The 20,485-nt window shown below is 42.9% G+C and overlaps 1 protein-coding gene across 1 annotated transcript; it reads right to left on the bottom strand.

Moving 5' to 3' along the window:
- Positions 1 to 264: 264 nt before the first annotated feature.
- On the bottom strand, positions 265 to 19,587 carry LOC109622647 (protein takeout). Its single transcript, XM_029864117.2, has 4 exons — positions 19,136 to 19,587; positions 10,308 to 10,545; positions 10,101 to 10,234; positions 265 to 732 (listed from the first exon to the last, which is right to left on the bottom strand). Exons 1-4 carry the CDS (start codon positions 19,203 to 19,205, stop codon positions 425 to 427), a joined length of 750 nt encoding a protein of 249 aa, XP_029719977.1. The 5' UTR covers positions 19,206 to 19,587; the 3' UTR covers positions 265 to 424.
- Between the last annotated feature and the right edge of the window lie 898 nt (positions 19,588 to 20,485).

Genomic DNA, 20,485 nt, shown 5'->3' with positions numbered 1-20,485 from the left:
CAATCATTCGATTACTATTGGAGAGTCACAGAATGAAAAAAAGCTTTCATTGGACGTTTCAGGGAGTACAAATCATTCTAGAGAGTATCGTTTTTATTAATACAGCAAAATACGAAATTATTGCTCATGTAATGCTGGACGGTTCCTTTGTTCTTATAAAACTTTTATATGAGCACAAAATCTACTAAAACTTACCTTTGCCACTGTGAATCATTGAAGACTAAATAGAAATTTCTTTCAATATTAAATAATGCTCCGGAAAACACGTAAATTCTTCGTACTCTAATACAGACTGAAAAAGGCTCACTTCTTTATTTGTACATAAATGACTACAATATAGATCACAATCATTCCCGCCAGTGCAAGACACTCCCACACCGTTTTTATGGGATATCTCCCCGTACCCCACTCCTCCCCATCGCTGCTAAACCTTCTCGGGAAACATATCGTCAATCGTGGCAGTCTTCAGCAGGTTATTTACAATCTCCGTGAATAGCCTACCCAAATTTTTCTCCAGCCCAGGAATGATCTCGTCCAGGAAGATTCGCGAGTTTTCGTTGATCACCTGATTGCCGACCTGCCCGAGCACCGGGTCCCCGTTGAACAGATTGTCCAAGTGGAAGTTACCGCTTTCTATCTTGAGACGGATTCCCAACCGATGAAACCGCACGTACTCCTTGTCGTCGATTTTCTCCGTGTAGCCCCGAATGCGTACCGCCAGCCGGGTGTTAGCTGTTAGAAACAGACAGACATTAGTTAAATGAGGGGATGTACCACCCCCACAATGGGGATGATTAGATTGATTGTTTGTTGTCAGAGATAATGGGGTTCGTCTTCCCATCTGATGTGGGTGGCAGGGCGTTGAAATCTAGTTTAACCAGTTTCGCCGGATTCACAGATCGCATCTAGGTAGTTCAGTTCGATTATCTTGATTTGCAGTGGCATGTAAAATTGCTATTACTCTTGCGGTATGTAAACTAGAAGGGCGTGTTAGAAATTATAGTTTATTATGAATATAATCACGTGAGAAAAAAATGGCCATTCAAATAGTTCTGATGGACGTCGACGATAGATTTCACGGATGTGAAAAAACAACTGTATGAAAATGCGTCTACCAGACAGATTATTGTATTTCTGGTAATCATGTTGTTGAATTCTCGCATTCGTAGTCTAATTGTAACGGTTTATGTAAGCCTAATGGGGCTTGACTTGTTTCCAACGCATTCTCGTGGTATGCAAAATTTCTATTTGGCAACGTGCAACACACAATATAGGGATGATTCAGAGGGCTATCAATGTTAGCGGGTTGTCGAAACCTTTTGACAAAACTCTGTTCGTAAGAGAGCTAGTTGATGAGATTCTGCCATATTCGCCCGAATTCCAAACGCCCGAAAGTCATCCGTCAGAACGATTCAATACAATTTCTTGGTTTTATTTTTCCTATGATTTGAAGAAAGGCTTATTCCTCATGAAAATATTACATGATAGCTCATTACAATTTATAACATGGAAAGAAACCTCTATGTCATCATTTCCCAAATTTGGCACATGTTTAAAGGAAGTGGGAACTTCTTTTTAAACATTAAATCAAATTGAATTTAATTTCCTGGAAGGTAATACTACACGCTCAGAAAACCGTTCTGATAAACGTGAATAAACAAACGCAAATATGAGAACACGCAAATATACACCGTGAACTGGAATATGTTTGTAACTCCCGTAACTCCAGCTGTCAATATGGGCGTTCCAGAAACCGTGACATCTAGTGCACGGTGTACATTTCTTATTGTTGTTATCGTTGCTATGCATAGTTCCCGTTTGTTCCCGTTGCCGTGACTGGGAGTTCACGTATATAGGAACGGTTTTTTTTGCGTGTACAAAGAATAGCTTATTAACAAAAGAAAGGACAATTCCAATAAATATGGGCGTTTCTATTTTGCGAAAATATCGGCAACAGTATAAGTCTTAGATCAGACTATGTTCAATGGAAGCAAAAACATCTGACGATAAATCGTGCAGTCAATTTTAGTTGATAATTTGGAAAGAAAGTTGTAACCGTCAGAGTCGACAGGTCTTTGAATTATTATGTGCACCGCAGGTAATTGGATTTAAGGTGTTTATAGAACGAAGCCACACCTTGAATTTTCAAATGCACTAATCTGAAGAACCTGGTGATGACCAATCGCTCAAGTTTTTAAAGCGATCCGTCATTTGGTTCTTCGGATTTGTTCTTTTAAAAATCCGAGGTGTGGCTTGATTTCAGAAATTATCATGATATTCAGGCGTTTGCCACTATCGGGCGAATAATCATTTCGAGCGAATAACTCTCGGGCGTTTGTTGTATGAGGGCGTTAAGAATTCGTGAAAATGGTTTTCGGGCGAATGTGTCTGAACCAGTTCATGAACAAGTTATTGAGTTGGTGAATGAGTTTTCCTGTGAGTAGGATGAGTTAGTGAGTTGATGAGTTAGTGAATATAGCATGGAGTATAGGTAAGTTAGTTGAAAAATGTGTGAATAGGGCAGTTCAGACTTCAAACATGTCAAAAAATCAAAGCCCCCATATGTTCATTACAATCCTTGGTGCAAAACTAGAGTCCTGTCAAATTTTCAGCCAGTTCGGTGGATTTAATGGTGGCCCAAAAGCAAAATAGGTTTATATGGGAATTACTATGGAGAATTTTTGAAAAAGGTTTTCCTTGTTGTAAAGCATTACCACATGCATGAAGTCATAAGGTCAAAGCCGAATTAAATTCTTCAGATCTAAATGATGAATGTTGCCGAAGATCGGAACTTATTTCGACAATCGGGTAAAAAGATATTAAACAAATTCTCACGCGCAGGCGCATCTTTCTACACGATGTCCTGCAAGGTGTGCTAGAAGGTAACACGCATACTAAAACCTTGTCATTATTCAGTACAAAATCTGGTTCAATATGAAATTTGAATATTTATGCTCGTGTCGCGGATTTGTTTCTCGAGTTGCGGATTTTATTTCCGAAGTCGCGAATTTCGCGGATGATATTTTGGTAATTTTGTAACAGCACTGCAGATCTCATATACGTATTAATCCGCCAACTCACTTACTCACTGTCTCACTAATTCATTCACAAACTAATGCACACACACTTACTCACTAATTTGCTGATTCTCTAATTTTCTTACTAGCACACTCAAATTCACGAAACAACTCTCTTCCCTACACACCAAATTTTTTGAACAAAAAAAATCAGCATAACAAATTGCTGATTTTCAGCAATATTTTTGCTGAGTTTCAGCACAACGTTGCTGATCAACAGTCAAAACTGCTGGATGGTTCAGCAAGTTGAAAAATAATTGCTGATGCTCAGTAAATTCGTATTGCTAAATGCAATCAGCACAAAAAAAATCAGCAAAGTTTGCTAAATACCAGCGAACAAAATTTGCAGTGTAAGCTCTACAACTTTCTTAGTTGGTTACTGACTGACTCAATGACTCAATCTTTGGTAAGCGCGCTCTCACTCACTTACCAATTCACTAACCATGTCTTACTCATTCAACAATTCTTTCCCACACCTTTACCAACGGTTTCTACGCTTATGAAGAATGTATTAAAGTATGATACCACAATAATTCTGTGCAGTCTCGTGCCCGTGCGGTTAGAGTCACCATGCGTATATCCGTACCATGCCATGGGGTGATGGTTCGATTCCCGCTCCGAGTGATGAAACTTTTCGTTATAAATGTTTCTTCCTCGTATCCGTAATGTGTGTTGTCTAGTCAATAAATAGTGTTATGTTTCGTTCAGTTTGTACAGCGAAGAGGCGAGTATTTTTTGTGGGACTGATATGCGTATAAATTTCACCGACATCACTAGGCGTAACAGTTCCACAAAATATTATTTAAGGCCGCACGGGACGACATGAAATGTTTGGTATCTTCCCTCTCTTTCTAACAATTTGCTTCGCGATTTCGAAGATGCCAAGGAAGATGCCAATATCAATTTCCACTGCACTGACGTAGCTGAAAAGTGAGAAAATCAACGATCAAATTTCCAGCCAATAACAATAAGAAGAAATTGAGATTAGCATCTTACCAACAGCAGAGCAATGACGTACAATTCAACCGTCTTGTTCAGCCTTAACGCTCTACTTCGCATGGTTGCATCGAGCACCATCGAGTGTCGATGAGCTCGAGACTAATGGAATTAGATGAATACAGTGCTTGAATTTAAGTGAATATGAGTGATACGATCAGTCATCAGCGCTTACCAGGCGAAGCGTACTGATGCGTCGGGTAGTACGAAGCACCTTCTTCCCCCGCAAAGATATCCACAAAGCGACCTGGAGATCACCCGTCCATCAAACACAAAACCGACCACATTCTAATCGACGGTAAGTTCTTCTCGGATATAACCAATGTCCGCACATACCGCAGTGCGAATATAGATTCGGATCACTAAGTACTTAGTCGCTGTATGCATGTGCTCAAAAATTTCGACAGTTATCACCACGCGTCGAAGCCGAACGCCGCGGTTCAACATCGAGCATCTGCGTAACGTAGAAGTGGCTCAAGATTATGCGCAGCAGTTAGCAGTGGCCCTACCAACGGAAGAGCAGCTTGGTGCAGCTACACTTGAAGATGGCTGGAGGGACATCCGATCCGCCAAAGGGGGTACCTCGGCTACAGCACTAGGCTTCGCGACTCCGAATCACATAAATGACTGGTACGACGGCGAATGTGAACAGTTGAAAAACGAGAAGAATGCGGCATGGGCGAGAATGCTGCAACACCGTACGAGAGCGAATGAGGCACGTTACAAACACGCGCGGAACAGGCAGAACTCAGTCTTCCGGATGAAGAAGCGCCAGCAGGAAGAACGAGATCACGAAGCGATGGAAGAGCTGTACCACGCTAAGAACACACGAAAGTTCTACGAGAAGCTGAACCGCTCGCGCAGAGGCTTTGTGCCACAAGCCGACATGTGACGAGATAATCACGGGAATATTCTCACGAGCGAGCGTGAGGTGTGTCGAGAGGTGGCGGCAGCATTACAATGAGTAGGGTGGGGCGGGGCAAGATGGGTCAGTGCCATTTTTGGGCGCATTACTCATGTTTTGTTTATATTAATAATTTTGTTAGATGACCAGCATGAATATACAAAAGTTTGGGGCATTGATTGAAAAATTATTCACATTCATTGGAAATAAAAAATAAAATGGTTTTTAGCCATTTTTCTTATGCGATACATTCCATAGAATCTCCATATAAACGGCCGCGGGGCAAGATGGGTCACCTTTAATTTTGAACGTATTTTTGGAGCATTCAAATGTTATTTATTTTTTATTACAAGACTATCTCATAAATGACTTCAATCAAGCGGAATGAACACTCAAAATTATAACATAAAATTATGATATTTTTTTAGTGAAAACATAGATTTTCAAGTCGCTTTAGGACCACTCAAATCGTAAAGTGCTTTACATTCCAAATAAATCTATAAAATGTTTACTAGTAGCTCTTGTTTACTCAGTATGGATATGGAGCATATGTGAATGAGGAACAAATCTTATATTTTGACGTTTTTCGTTGAGAAAATGTGAATTACTTAAAAGGTGACCCATCTTGCCCCGCACTTTTTTCACGGTGCAAAATCGATCACTTTTTAAAACTGCTCGTTTAACATCATATTTTGTATTTAATGATCTTTTTATCGACTTTTAGCATAGCTAACTAGTGTATTAAAGAGTAGCGGACGAATACAAACCAATACGATTTGTATTTACAAAGTTATGGTGATCCATCCTTATGCGACCCATCTTGCCCCGCCCCACCCTACCTCAATGGCGACGTTGCAAGTACCGAAGGTGCCGTGGTAACAGATCTAGGAGTATGTGCACAGGACGAAAGACTTCCGGCCCCAGATCTCCAAGAGATTGAGGAGATGATTGGCCGGTTGAAAAACAACAAAGCCGCTGGAGCAGATCAACTACCAAGCGAGCTTCTAAAATACGGTGGAGAAGCACTGGTGAGAGCACTGGGTCATTACCAAGTTTTTTTTTTATTTTATAAAAAAAAAACAATATCAGGCCAATATCAGACTGGATTTATGGGTGAACGCGCTACAACGGACCAGATGTTCGCCATCCGCCAGGTGTTGCAGAAATGCCGCGAATACAACGTGCCCACACATCACTTGTTTATCGATTTCAAATCGACGTATGATACAATCGATCGAGAACAGCTGTGGCAGATTATGCACGAATACGGATTCCCGGATAAACTAATACGGTTGATCAAGGCGACGATGGATCGAGTGATGTGCGTAGTTCGAGTATCAGGGACACTCTCGAGTCCCTTCGAATCTCGCAGAGGGTTACGGCAAGGTGATGGTCTTTCGTGCTTGCTGTTAAACATTGCTTTAGAGGGTCTAATTAGGAGAGCGGGGATAAACACGAGTGGAACAATTGTCACGAAGTCCGTTCAGCTGCTTGGTTTCGCTGATCATATTGATAATATTGCTCGTAAATTTGAGACGATGACGGAAACGTACATCCGACTAAAGAGTGAAGCCAGGAGAATCGGATTAGTCATTAATGTGTCGAAGACAAAGTACATGATGGCAAAGGGCTCCAAGGAGGAATCACAGCGCCCGCCACCCCGAATTGCTATAGACGGTGATGAAATCGAGGTGGTTGAAGAATTCGTGTACTTGGGCTTACTGGTGACCGCCGACAACGACACCAGTAGAGAAATTCAGAGGCGCATTATGGCAGGAAATCGTGCTTACTTTGTACTCCGCAGAACTCTACGATCGAATAAAGTTCGCCGTAACACAAAGTTAACTATCTACAAAACGTTGATTAGACCGGTAGTCCTCTATGGGCACCAAACATGGACTCTACGTGCAGAGGACTGACACGCCCTTGGAGTTTTCGAACGAAAGGTGTTGCGTACCATCTACGGTGGAGTACAGATGGAAGACGGAACTTGAAGAAGGCGAATGAACCACGAGCTGCATCAGCTGCTGAGAGAACCAACCATCGTCCACACCGCGAAAATCGGAAGGCTACGGTGGACGGGTAACGTCATCAGGATGTCGGATGGCAACCCGACTAAAATGGTTCTCGAGAGTCATCCGACCGGTACAAGAAGACGTAGAGCGCAGCGAGCTAGGTGGGTCGACCAAGTGGAAGACGATCTGCGGACCCTACGCAGAGTGGGGAACTGGAGACAAACAGCCATGGACCGAGTAGAATGGAGACGGCTACTATGTACAGCAGCGGCCACTCAGGTCTTAGCCTGACCGGTAAGGTAAATAAAAACTCTGAGTCATGCTGAATTACATGACATATAATGGAAGTTTGCGTGATATTTCATGAGATTTACATGAAATGTCATGCAAACTTCCATTAATTTCCACGCTCCAATCATGTGCATCACATGTCACAGTAATTTACACTATCTTTTCGATCTGTGTAAGGTATGCGCACAGCAAAATCAGGCCAAAGGCAATCAAGCAGTAAAAATGCAATCTAACTTATTCCCAAACCAAAATCAATCCATCGTAAAAAAGCGTTGATTTACTTTAAATCAACATCAAGACATTGTTGATTTGACTTATTACATCCATCGTCTCGAGTTTTGCGTTTGAGTTCGTCCGTAAAATTTTGCACAGTAACTTCGATCGCTTTCCAAGAAGTTTCTACCACATTTTTGCCAAATCAATAATATTTTTTGAAAAAAGGTTCCTTTCTTGACGTTATTTGAAAGTTCCAATTCACGATTACTCAATATCTTTCAATAGGTGTAAGTTTTGAGGTGTATCAGATATTGCGTTTTTTGAAAAAATGCGGTACAATTTTCACATATAGTTTTTTGCATACAAACGCAAGGATTCTCCTCCATAAGCAGAACACCAAAATCAATCCATATCAATACACAATATCTGAGCTTTTGAATAAAGGGGTACCAGTCATTTTTTCCGACATTTCTCATAGTGAAAAAGATGATTTTTCGTATTTGTATTTTCGAAAGCTCGGATTTACAAACTACAATTTCATATTGTTGACCAAACCATGTATTTCTTGCCAAACTTCCCAGGTAACCACTAAGCATTTGAATAAGCCGTGTATCAGCCCGTATTACGCATTTAAACTGCTTGCTGCCCTACATAAGCAGTTCGAATGCATAGCTGCCTTGAGCTAGCATAAGCTGTGCTGCTCAAAAGCTTTCGGCTGTTAATTAGCATTTCAACTGCTTGAAGTGGTTTCACTTGGGAGCATACAGAATGCTTTTCAACTGCTCTTTAAATGCTAGGAGCAAAAAGGTTGGGAGATATGTTACGCATTTGGCAACACATTTTGTCTCTCTCTTACAGAGCCAATGCTTCTGTTTACAAATTTGTGCATCTTATTTGTTTCTTCATTTTCCCCTACTCATCCAAAAGCACCAAATAAAACATTACTGCAGCTGGACTGGATTGGGAACTTGTCCATCAAAAAATCTCCAATTATTTATCATTTCGTCGGAAAATATGTGCCGAATAGGTGGATGCTTTGGTGGATCATAGGATTGTTTGAAAGAGGGAAGAAACAATCATATTCCACAGATATTTAAAAGAAGGGATCGTAATGCTCTACCACAATGAAATATCACAATGAAAACAAGTTTTGGATGTTGAATCTGAAGCTGTTATCGAATCATTCTTTATATTGGCGATTAAATCAACGCTCGCCACCGGGGCAGCTTTAGCATCGTGGATCAGGAGCAACAGAATCCGAAGCAGATATGATTAATCAATCTCCGGATCGTAAGTTCAAACCTACATCACTACAGAAATCAGCAAAAAAAGACCACCTAGCACCGGCTGGAATATGAAAGGACGATGAAGCGGGGAAGCAGGCTGAGAGAACGAGAAGCAGACGTCAATCTATTTTTGTTTTTTTTTTTTGCTCGACGAGGCGTTACGCTTCTTTGACATTTCGTCACGACGTTCCTGAAGGGATAGCACTAAGACAGCCCGTTATTTTGCCAAAACCTGCTGTGAGGTAGCACTATAGGCGCATATACGGCTAATTAGCATTAAACGCCTTGTCGTAAAGGCTACTATAATGCTGAAGGAATGCTATTTTAAATGCTTACTGGTTACTTGGGTTCGATTATGTCTTGGTCTTAAATTAATCAGCAATCTTTTCACATTATAATGATGTATAGAACTAAATACATGTACCTTTCAATAACTACAGTCTGCTAGGACGTTCGTTTGATCGTACGTTGTCAGATTTTCAGCACGATTGTGCAAAAACTTTTAGAGGACTTGTTGGTCCTTTGACCCTAATTCAAACACAGTGTAAAAATATCACCCAAAGTAAAATTGTTTTGTTTCTTACACAATAAGCTTCTATTTGCTTCATAGGTTGCTACGATTCGTTGAAAATTGTAAAATGGCCATCCAAAATACGGTGGTTAGATTTTGCAGTGCGCATACCTTATATACTGTAAACATGCATGTAAATAAATATGATTTCTCATAATACTATGAAAACTCAAATTCAATTTGTTGCACCACTTTGTCCAAAGAGCTTAAGCACGTTTTGAAACTTTGATCGCATTTTTTTAAGTTTCAAGTTTCTTTTAATGAGAGACGACTATGCGTAGAACGGCAGAGAACAGTCTCAACTTTCTGTCAGCTAAAATTTTGGTAGAAGGCATATAATCTGAATATGAATCGAATAAGTGATGGGGAGCAAACACGATTTTTTGATTCACCTTACTTCCCATATCTCAGACGTTCAAACAATGTTAATTTGTAATTAACAAGTTAATTGTTAATAGCCTGCCAAACATCAGACTTGGTACAGTTAATCTGTTACACCCTGTGGAAGCTGCGTGCTTGAAACATCAGCGCGAACCGACAGCATTCGCTCAAGCTTTCCTCAATCTAAATCGCCTACTAGTATACTACCCATGTGCAGAGTATCAGACAGCAATATTGTATGTATAGCGATCAGGTTCGTAGCTTCCATTCATTGAAATCACTGCTCTCCAGCGAAAACCGCGCCAACATGCCAACTACATCTGTTTCACGATCAATTAACAATGTACTTCCGGTGGTACTTACTCAGCGATCCCTTCAAATCACCCTTTCCTTGCAGATTTAGTAGCAACATTTTCATCTTGAGTGAGTATTTTCCGGTGAAATTTAGCTTAGGAATAGTCACAGCGAGGTCGAACGATAGGTTCATCGGTTTGGATCTACAACATAGAAATGGGATAAGTGTTATACATAATCAATTCGAAGTTGACAATCCAAAGATCGCCCACTTACTGTAACCGCTCGAACTTGAACTTGCTGCACCCGTACACGTCCAGTTTGCTGAACACGGCCTGGAAGTCCGGTCCCCGTTGCATTTTGATCTGCTCGATGAACAACGGCTCAACCTTGGGAATGTCGAACCCCTTGCCAAAATCACCCGTGGCCAGGTTCGGTCGGATGTGGTCCAACGCATCCATGATGCACTGGTCGATCTTGGGATCGTTTCGGGAACATACTTTTATCGTGCTAGCTGTTCGGTGGAGGAAATGGAAACGAAGCAGAGAAGTTAATAGGTATGACGAAGATCAAAGATGATAATTAATGGAAGTGTGGATTTGTTTTTCTGTTGTGGCTGGTGCGGCGATGCGAAAACCAAGACAAAAACAAAAATGACCGTGAACTTGATGGGCGGCGGATTAAAACGGCTGAAGGCGTTATCTTGGCATAAGGCGCCGTGGTGCTAATTTATGGATCAATTTAGAATGCCGAATTCCCGGAGTTGTTTTCGATCGATTCCTATTACGCAATATTCCCGGCGAAGTGTGACGTAAATGTAGGCCAGTTTATCATTGATAAAGGTCATTAGTAATGGTGGTACATATCAGAATTTTGTTTTTACGTCTGCTTCATTTCAAATAAATTAGAAGTTCAGCTTGTTTTTTTGTTTTGTTTTTGAAACACATTTAGCAGATTTAATTGACCTTCAAGCTCACCTGGGTCAATTCTTGTTTTAATTTGTGAATCAAAAAATAAAGAGGAAACGTTGGCTTCGGTTAATGATCGAAAGGTGGAAGCAGCACTTCGATCAGCACCTGAATGGCGTGGAGAATGTGAGCACGGGAGACCACGGCAACGGAGGAAGCGACGACACCAGTGCAGCGGAGGACGGAAATGAACCAACTCCCACGTTGAGGGAAGTTAAGGATGCCATTCACCAGCTCAAAACCAACAAAGCAGCTGGTAAGGATGGTATCGCAGCTGAACTCATCAAGATGGGCCCAAAAAAGTTGGCCACCTGTCTGCACCGGTTGATAGCCAGGATCTGGGCAACCGAACAGCTACCGGAGGAGTGGAAGGAAGGGGTAATCTGCCCCATTTACAAGAAAGGCAACCATTTGGAATGTGACAACTTCAGGGCGATCACTATTTTGAATGCTGCCTACAAAGTACTATCCCAGATCATCTTCCGTTGTCTGTCACCTAAAACAAGTAAGTTCGTGGGAAGTTATCAAGCCGGTTTCATCGACGACCGTTCGACAACGGACCAGATCTTCACCGTACGGCAAATCCTCCAGAAATGCCGTGTATACCAGGTCAAAACGCATCACCTGTTCATGGACTTCAAGGCGGCATACGACAGTATCGACCGCGCAGAGCTATGGAGAATCATGGACGAAAACGGCTTTCCTGGTAAGCTGACTAAATAGACTGATTAAAGCTACGATGGACGGTGTGCAAAATTGCGTAAGGGTTTCGGGTGAACTATCCAGTTCATTCGAATCTCGCCGGGGACTGCGACAAGGTGACGAGCTCTCATGCCTACTCTTCGACATCGCTCTTGAAGGTGTGATGGGACGAGCCGGGCTCAACAGCCGGGGAACGATTTTCACAAAATCCGGTCAATTTGTGTGCTTTGCGGACGACATAGACATTATCGCCATTGGGTTGAAAATTTAACTACTTCATCATCAATATATTGATAATGTATGGTCAAAATTTTAAATTGATAGAAATTATATATTTTGAGTTATAACAACTTATACGGAAAATCCATTTTTGGACATACTATTTTTTTTTTCAAAAAGCCGTATTTCAGTGAAAAATTCAAGTAGCTTCATAAAAATTTCACTGCAGCGTCAACAAATATAGGAAATGTTGTGGTCAAAATTTGAAATGTTTTCATCCAGCGGTTTTGGCCACAGAAGTTGTCAAAAATTTGAAGTACCACTGTGGGTGCCTACAGTTTTCACTCCATATTGATCATGCTGAAACACCGGTGCAGAAAACAGCCGAGGGCAATTCGTTCCATTAATGTTTAGACCTAAGCTTTATCACCGATAACAAAGATCACCATCTGAGAGTTATGTGCTTAGCTGGTAGTGCAACCTGGGCACTGTTGTCCTTCTGGCTTCAGCTAGATTGAGGAGGTAGGATCCGAGCGTCTGTTCACCAAGGAGGTGCGGCTCAAACAGCGTCTGTTCTGGCATCCAGCGGCTAAGTAAGAAACGCCCAGCTAGATCCAAGGTGGTAGCCCCATCAGCGTGGTCATCCTAGTGTTGGTTGGGACATTAAACAGAACTGGCACGACGGCCCTCCGGCGAGACAGGAGTGTTGGCGTAGGCCCAATAAACGACCCGTAAAAATCCCCATTGCGAATAACATAGGAGAAAATACGACTCGATACAATCGGCAAATAAGGACTACGATTGGAAACTTAGAACATGGAATTGCAAGGCACTTGGTTTCGCAGGATGTGAGAGGATAATCTACGACGAACTACATCCCCGCAACTTCGACATCGTGGCGTTGCAGGAACTTTGTTGGACTGGACAGAAAGTGTGGAAAAGCGGGCATCGAGCGGCTACCTTCTACCAAAGCTGTGGCACCACCAATGAACTGAGAACAGGATTTATAGTGTTGGGCAAGATGCGACAACGTGTGATCGGGTGGCAGCCGATCAACGCAAGGATGAGCATGTTAAGAATTAAAGGCCGTTTCTTCAACTACAGCATCATCAACGTCCACTGCCCACACGAAGGGAGACCTGATGACGAGAAAGAAGCGTTCTACGCGCAGCTTGAGCAAACATACAATGGTTGCTCGCCGCGTGACGTGAAAATCGTTGTCGGCGACATGAACGCGCAGGTAGGAAGGGAGGAATGTGCAGACATAGACTTAATACTAAGACATAAATGTCAGGAACAAATCCAGTTCGATTTCTGACGCCAGTTTTTCCCCCATGTTTCCCCCAGTAAAATCGCCCAATACTGGCTTTCTTAAAGCGATGCTTTCAATGTCAGTTGGCTCCGCCCGTTTTCATCAAAGCAAGACTGAGTTCGCCAATTTAGTGACCATGGCAACGAGAAAGATTGCCCAATGACGCAGTGTCAACTGACAGATTGATTTTTATACATATTTAGCAACGCCATATCTTCAAGCGTTGATAACCGTGTGGGTTTAACAAGAGCTCAGTGATCTCGACGTTTATGGTTCGATTCCAGTCTGCATAGTTGTACAATCTTTTTGCACGGATCATTTTGATAAGATGTCTTCTCCTTATGGAATTCATAGACATAGGTAGACGATTTATGATATATTTTTAAATTTTGGATGTACTCCGATAATTTACTTCGCTGATTGTAACATAGGGTCCACGGCTTGCGACGGTAATGGACGGATATAAGCGGATTTTTTTGGTTAGAAAATGAAATGCCATTCCCCCTGGAACAGCCACTCATGCCCGCTGGTTCTCGTTGGCCGAGTACCAGTCCAAACATTAGAATAACTAGCCAACTACAACTATTTAGACAACTATTTCTATTGCCCAAACTCACCGATCCCTAATTCGGTTTTGAACTGGAAACATAATATTTAGATCTTTCTCATTAGTTTACAGAAGTTTGGGAATCAGCAATGCCTCACCCATTCCTGCCTGCTGGTCAAAGTTAAAATGAGCGTGTTGCTAACTTTTCGCCACTGGGAATCTGTCTCACCGGCGGAACGTATCCTGAAATTTTTGGGCATCTCGTTCACCCGCAGCTATCGCAAGCTCAGAATCTCAGGGGCAAGCTCAAAGGTCAGGTTTGTGCGGTCGGACTTTGACTGGGTGGACAGCTCACTGCAGCTAAGAAGTGTGTATGCGAATCGAGTTCTCGTAGAAGGTGATCCACACGCGTTGTTCCGCAAGTTTCTGCTGGTGGTCCGTCTGTATGAAGGGACTGAGCAGGAAATGAATTTGTTTGGACAGGTTAAAGACAAAAAATGGCTAGCTTGTCCCGATCCCGAGCTTTTTGTACGTGATCGATTTGACATTTCAAATTTTTGGTTCATGTCATGGTAGACGGGTGGTTTGCTTTGATGAAAATTTGCGAGGCAAACTGACATTAGAAGCGCCGCGTCAAGAATAACAGTATTGGGCGCATTTACTGGGGGAATGACTGACGTCACAAAAAAAATCGCCAGCACCATATTGATTGTTGGTACAGACCGGTAATCGGGCGAAACAGCCTGCACGCCGTATCGAATGATAACGGCCAGCGATGCGTAAACTTTGCAGCCTCCCGTGGTATGGTAGTCCGAAGCACCTTCTTCCCCCGCAAAGATATCCACAAAGCCACCTGGAGATCACCCGACCACCAAACAGAAAACCAAATCGACCACGTTCTAATCGACAGTAAATTCTTCTCGGATATAACCAACGTCCGCACATACCGCAGTGCGAATATAAATTCGGATCACTACTTAGTCGCTGTATGCATGCGCTCAAAACTTTCGACAGTTAGGTATCACCACGCGTCGAAGCCGAACGCCGCGGCTCAACATCGAGCAACTTCGTAACGTAGAAGTGGCTCAAGACTACGCGCAGCAGTTAGCAGTGGCCCTACCAACGGAAGAGCAGCTTGGCGCAGCTACACTTGAAGATGGCTGGAGGGACATCCGATCCGCCATAGGTAGTACCTCGGCTACAGCACTAGGCTTCGCGACTCTGAATCACAGAAACGACTGGTACGACGGCGAATGTGAACAGTTGAAAAACGAGAAGAATGCAGCATGGGCGAGAATGCTGCAATACCGTACGAGAGCGAATGAGGCACGTTACAAACAGGCGCGGAACAGGCAGAACTCAGTCTTCTGGATGAAGAAGCGCCAGCTGGAAGAACTAGATCGCGAAGCGATGGAGCTGTACCTAGCTAAGGACACACGAAACTTCTACGAGAAGCTGAACCGCTCGCGCAGAGGCTTTGTGCCACAAGTCGACATGTGCCGAGATAATCACGGGAATATTCTCACGAGCGAGCGTGAGCTGGCGGCAGCATTACGATGAGCACCTCAATGGCGACGATGCAAGTACCGAAGGTAGCGTGGTAACAGATCTAGGAGTATGTGCACAGGACGAAAGACTTCCGGCCCCTAACCTTCAAGAGATTGAGGAGGAGGTTGGCCGGTTGAAAAACAACAAAGCCGCTGGAGCAGATCAACTACCAAGCGAGCTTCTAAAATACGGTGAAGAAGCACTGGTGAGAGCACTACACTGGGTCATTACCAAGATTTGGGAGGAGGAAGTATTACCGGAGGGCGGAGGAATGGATGGAAGGTATCGTGTGTCTCATCTACAAAAAGGGCGACAAGTTGGATTGCGGGAACTACCGTGCGCAGACGCGCCAACTTGGTCAAATTATTGGGGGGGCAAAGCCTGGTTTTTCTGATTTTTTGTATGGGAAAATCGAAAAATTGCCAAATATTGGGGGGGCAAAACCATGCTTGCCCCCCCTAAGTTGGCGCCTATGACCGTGCGATCACACTACTGAGCGCTGCCTACAAGATACTCTCTCAAATTTTATGCCGCCGTCTATCAGCGATTGCAAGAGAGTTCGTGGGGCAATACCAGGCTGGATTCATGGGTGAACGCGCTACAACGAACCAGATGTTCGCCACCCGCCAGGTGTTGCAGAAATGCTGCGAATACAACGTTCCCACACATCACTTGTTTATCGATTTCAAATCGGCGTATGATACAATCGAACGAAAAAAGCTATGGCAGATTATGCACGAATACGGATTCCCGGACAAACTGATACGATTGATCAAGGCGACGATGGATCGAGTGATGTGCGTAGTTCGAGTATCAGGGACACTCTCGAGTCCCTTCGAATCTCGCAGAGGGTTACGGCAAGGTGATGGTCTTTCGTGCTTGCTGTACAACATTGCTTTAGAGGGTGTAATTAGGAGAGCGGGGATAAACACGAGTGGAACGATTTTCACGAAGTCCGTTCAGCTGCTTGATTTCGCTGATGATATTGATATTATTGCTCGTAAATTTGAGACGATGCACAATGGTTCCGCCATAGGTCATTAATCCAAAAATTTGACTTCAATGAAACTGTGATATCATTACGGAAACATCAAGCTGAATGCTTTAATAACTAGGGACAATCATTACTTTTATCAAATGTATGCTGAAACTTTTCCGCAGAGCTCATGAAAGTAGATGTTCTTGAGTAGATATTTTATTTGAATTTTACTAATTTCAGTCCTATGCATTTATCACTCTATTAAAAACTCTCATCTCAAAAATGTGCACAAACGATGAACAGAGCTTGAAAGATCACTAAGAAAATGAGCAAAATATAGTGGGAGTAAGTGAGAATACCGTGGAAGCAGCAATCAGCAAACACAGTGGGGGTAACACGTTTAAGCATATGCAAAAATTGGTTAAAAAATAGAGATCCTGCTAACCCTCGTTTGGGAAAACAAATAATGAAGGTATTTGAGCACAAGAAAAAATCTTCTAACTTACATAGCGCGGGGTATGACCAAAAAAGTTACCATTTCGAATTCCAATGTTCATCATGGCAAAGAACATTTGAATTTTAGATCCTATAGTAAGCAGAAACAGCCAAAATGAAGCCCGACACAAGAAACATCGATCAGGCCCAGTCAACTGAAGAGTAGGTGCGTCCATACTTTCTGGGGCAGTCTTTAGTTGAAATCCATGTTTATCACCAATTCAGAAGCCATTCTTTATAATTTTATTTGAATAAGTGTGACTGAAATAGATGCTTTTTCCACAAAGTATAAAAAAAATGAAAATTTTCAACAAGCCGAAAAAAATGTTTCCCCTTCCGACCCCTTCGGACGGTCTTCTATAAAACTTCCCTATAATCTTAAACAATGATTTACTGGCGAATTTAGCTGCGACCGTTTGCGACCAGATTGGTGGTAGCCACTTAAGTGTCGTACTTTCAATTTACTCAAAAATCTACAAATACTTCCCGCATTACATTGTACAGAACACTTTTTTCAACTTTCACCCTTTTCATCCATTACGTTATGTATTTTTCACTATTCTTGAGCAGTTTTGACTACCGTGGACCGCTTAAACTAATATTAGTACATCCACATCAATTGGTAACCAAAACAGCAAAATAATGAATTTCGGCTCCGTAAGGCCAAAAACTCGATTGAGCCCATTTATAATAGACAATACAAAAAAGCGTTTGGAATGCAAATATGCATCAAATTTAGCGGTTTCATCATAAAACTTGATAAAATCATATTTATGGCCGCCTTCATAAGGGGCTGGAACCACTGTGCGATGGCGGGAACGTACATCCGACTAAAGAGTGAAGCCAGGCGAATCGGATTAGTCATTAATGTGTCGAAGACAAAGTACATGATGGCAAAGGGCTCCAGGGAGGAATCACCGCGCCCGCCACCCCGAATTTATATCGACGGTGATGAAATCGAGGCGGTTGAAGAATTCGTGTACTTGGGCTCACTGGTGACCGCCGACAACGACACCAGCAGAGAAATTCAGAGGCGCATTGTGGCAGGAAATCGTGGACTCCGCCAACTCTACGATCGAATAAAGTTCGCCGTAACACAAAGTGAACTATCTACAAAACGCTGATTAGACCGGTCGTCCTCTATGGGCACGAAACATGGACCCTACGTGCAGAGGACCAACGGAGTTTTCGAACGGAAGGGCTGCGTACCGTATACGGCGGAGTGCAGATGGAAGACGGGACTTGGAGAAGGCGAATGAACCACGAGCTGCATCAGCTGATAAGAGAACCAACCATCGTCCATACCGCGAAAATCGGGAGGCTACGGTGGGTGGGTCACGTCATCAGGATGTCGGATAGTAACCCGACTAAAATGATTCTCGAGAGTCATCCTACCGGTACAAGAAGACGTGGAGCGCAGCGAGCTAGGTGGGTTGACCAAGTGGAGGACGATCTGCGGACCCTACACAAAGTGCGGAACTGAAGACAAACAGCCATAGACCGAGTGCAATGGAGACGGCTACTATGTACAGCAGAGGCCACTCCGGCCTTAGCCTGATCGGTAAGTAAGTAAGTATGAAAAATGTGTTGCTTGATTTGATTGATTTATCTTTATTATAGAGACTTTCAGCCCCACAAAAAGAAAAAAAATGTGCGGCTAGACAACTTCTACAAGAACGTCACGTAAAACCGTTTATTTTCGAATATTTAAGGTAAATGTCACGGACTACCTTCGAAAAATGCCAATTGATATTCAGGTGGTTTGATATGCGCCACACAAAAATATTTGGGATCTCATACAAATAAAAAAAATCGTGAAAATTCACTTACGTAATAAATGGACAGCCCCTTAAGTATCTTGCCAGTATATGGCCAACTCAAGCATTTTGTTCAATTTCAAACAGTAAACGAATTGCTTGTGTATTGTGAAATACGTCAGTAACTTCAAGGATCAAGGATAACGAAGCGAAAATTGAATAATCTAAATTAAATATTTTGACAATTACAGTGAAAATATAGGGTGCTCATTATGTCCCACCTATCCCTCATTTACTTCAGTATCACCATGGGCAAAAGATATGTAATATTTCAAAAGAAATGCACCCCAATTTTTGGCTGAACAATGATCGTGGAACTTCCATGATTGAGAAATCAATTCACTAAACTGGTGATCATCGATTAAAAGAGTAGTTCACATTTTTAACTACAATTTAAAACAATTGCACAACAAATCAAATGAACCTATATTTCTCATGCAAATCAACTGTGTTCTCGCAAAGGCCACGATTAAATTCCGATGTTGCACCACCCCGCTTAACGGAAATAATCACTTACGCAGCGCACCGCTTACTGCATTAATTATAACCGCTAACGCTATCACACTTATCACTAGCAACTGACTCATGTCGGCGTCGGCTCACTGTTAGGTCACTTCCGGAAGCTGTTAACCTTGTAAATTCTTTTCACTTGAAGGCAACCCTTCTTTGTTTTCACACTATCACTTTCTTCCAAGTCGTCTCGATCCAAGTAACCAGAGCTCTCTCCTAGGTCGCTCTCTGTCACCACAAGCCTACTGCGATCTGCGAAAACTTTCGTTTTTTCGTGCTGATGATACACCTTTTCAGGAGGTCACCGGCCACCCTTCCGAGCCCTGTCCGTCCACCGATTCCTGTTTGCTATATGCAGCGTTCCGTTGCTGACTGAACCCACTTGCACCCGGAGTTGAACTATTTATAGTGCCTCCTAGGCCATTTTTCGTTGTTCTTCCGACGAGGGTTGGTTGGTTGTGGTGGCGAGCCTCGTCCTCTGTTCTAGCCCGGGTCTAGCACGGGCGGGACCGGCCCGGTATGCACTGGCGCTGCCGCCGTCTAGAAGGTGTGTTTTCATTTTTTCGATACAACAGATTGCACACAATGAAACATCCCCCGCCGCAAATTAGATGAGCTTTAAGAACGCGCGCGCGCGAGCTCGTTCGTACACCGGTAAGCACGTGGAGAGTTCTGCTCAGGGGAGAATCCGTTGGAACTTTTCGCGCCTTTGAGTCACCAGGCTGTTGCTTCAACAGTTCTCAATGTGATCCCCAGGGAATGTGTGGCATTCTTTCCTCTCCGCTGTTAGGGAAATTAAGCCACTGCTGAATAAGCTGATAAGCTGAACTTTTGTGGCATACATTCTGGGGAATATTTTAATATAACACTGAAGTGGCCATGTAATATCCGGAACCATTCCGGAGATATTCCGGAATGTACTAGGTCAGGAGGTGGGGGAGATGCCAAATGACTAAAAGTGATTATTTTGTGTGCTATTGTGTTTGAGAGGCCCCCGCGGAACCTGTTCCAGGTGTTCCGGAGCGGCCATATCAGTTTATATTTACATACTTCAGTTTATCATTCCTGCCCCACTCTCAAATCATGAAGATTGATACGTCGTTACAAACCAAAAATGTCCCCGATGACGCCCCCGTGGAACCTGTGGTAGATGTTCCGGGGTGGCCATATTAGTATAGACTTAAGTCTATCGTTTCTGACTTAGTCATTCGAAATCATGAAGATTGATATGTCACACGGCATGTTTATGTTGAAAACCAAAAGTGTCCCCATTGAGGCCCCGCGGAACCAGTCACGGTGATCCGGTTGCGTCAACTTATTTAAATCTGGTTATCCCAGTTGTGTTGCACTGTCTGCA

This window comes from Aedes albopictus, chromosome 2 (genome assembly GCF_035046485.1).
Source record: "Aedes albopictus strain Foshan chromosome 2, AalbF5, whole genome shotgun sequence".
Taxonomy (NCBI): Eukaryota; Metazoa; Arthropoda; class Insecta; order Diptera; family Culicidae; genus Aedes; species Aedes albopictus.
This window is presented reverse-complemented; position numbering and strand designations above follow the sequence as displayed.

Excerpts from the sequence above, each read along its gene's own strand:
- LOC109622647 (XM_029864117.2), bottom strand. The coding sequence starts at position 19,205 with ATGAGTCAGTTGCTAGTGATAAGTGTGATAGCGTTAGCGGTTATAATT. Across the intron at positions 10,546-19,135 it reads TGCAGTAAGCGGTGCGCTGC|CTAGCACGATAAAAGTATGT; the intron begins GTAAGTGATTAT and ends TCCACCGAACAG. Across the intron at positions 733-10,100 it reads TGATTTGAAGGGATCGCTGA|CTAACACCCGGCTGGCGGTA; the intron begins GTAAGTACCACC and ends TGTTTCTAACAG.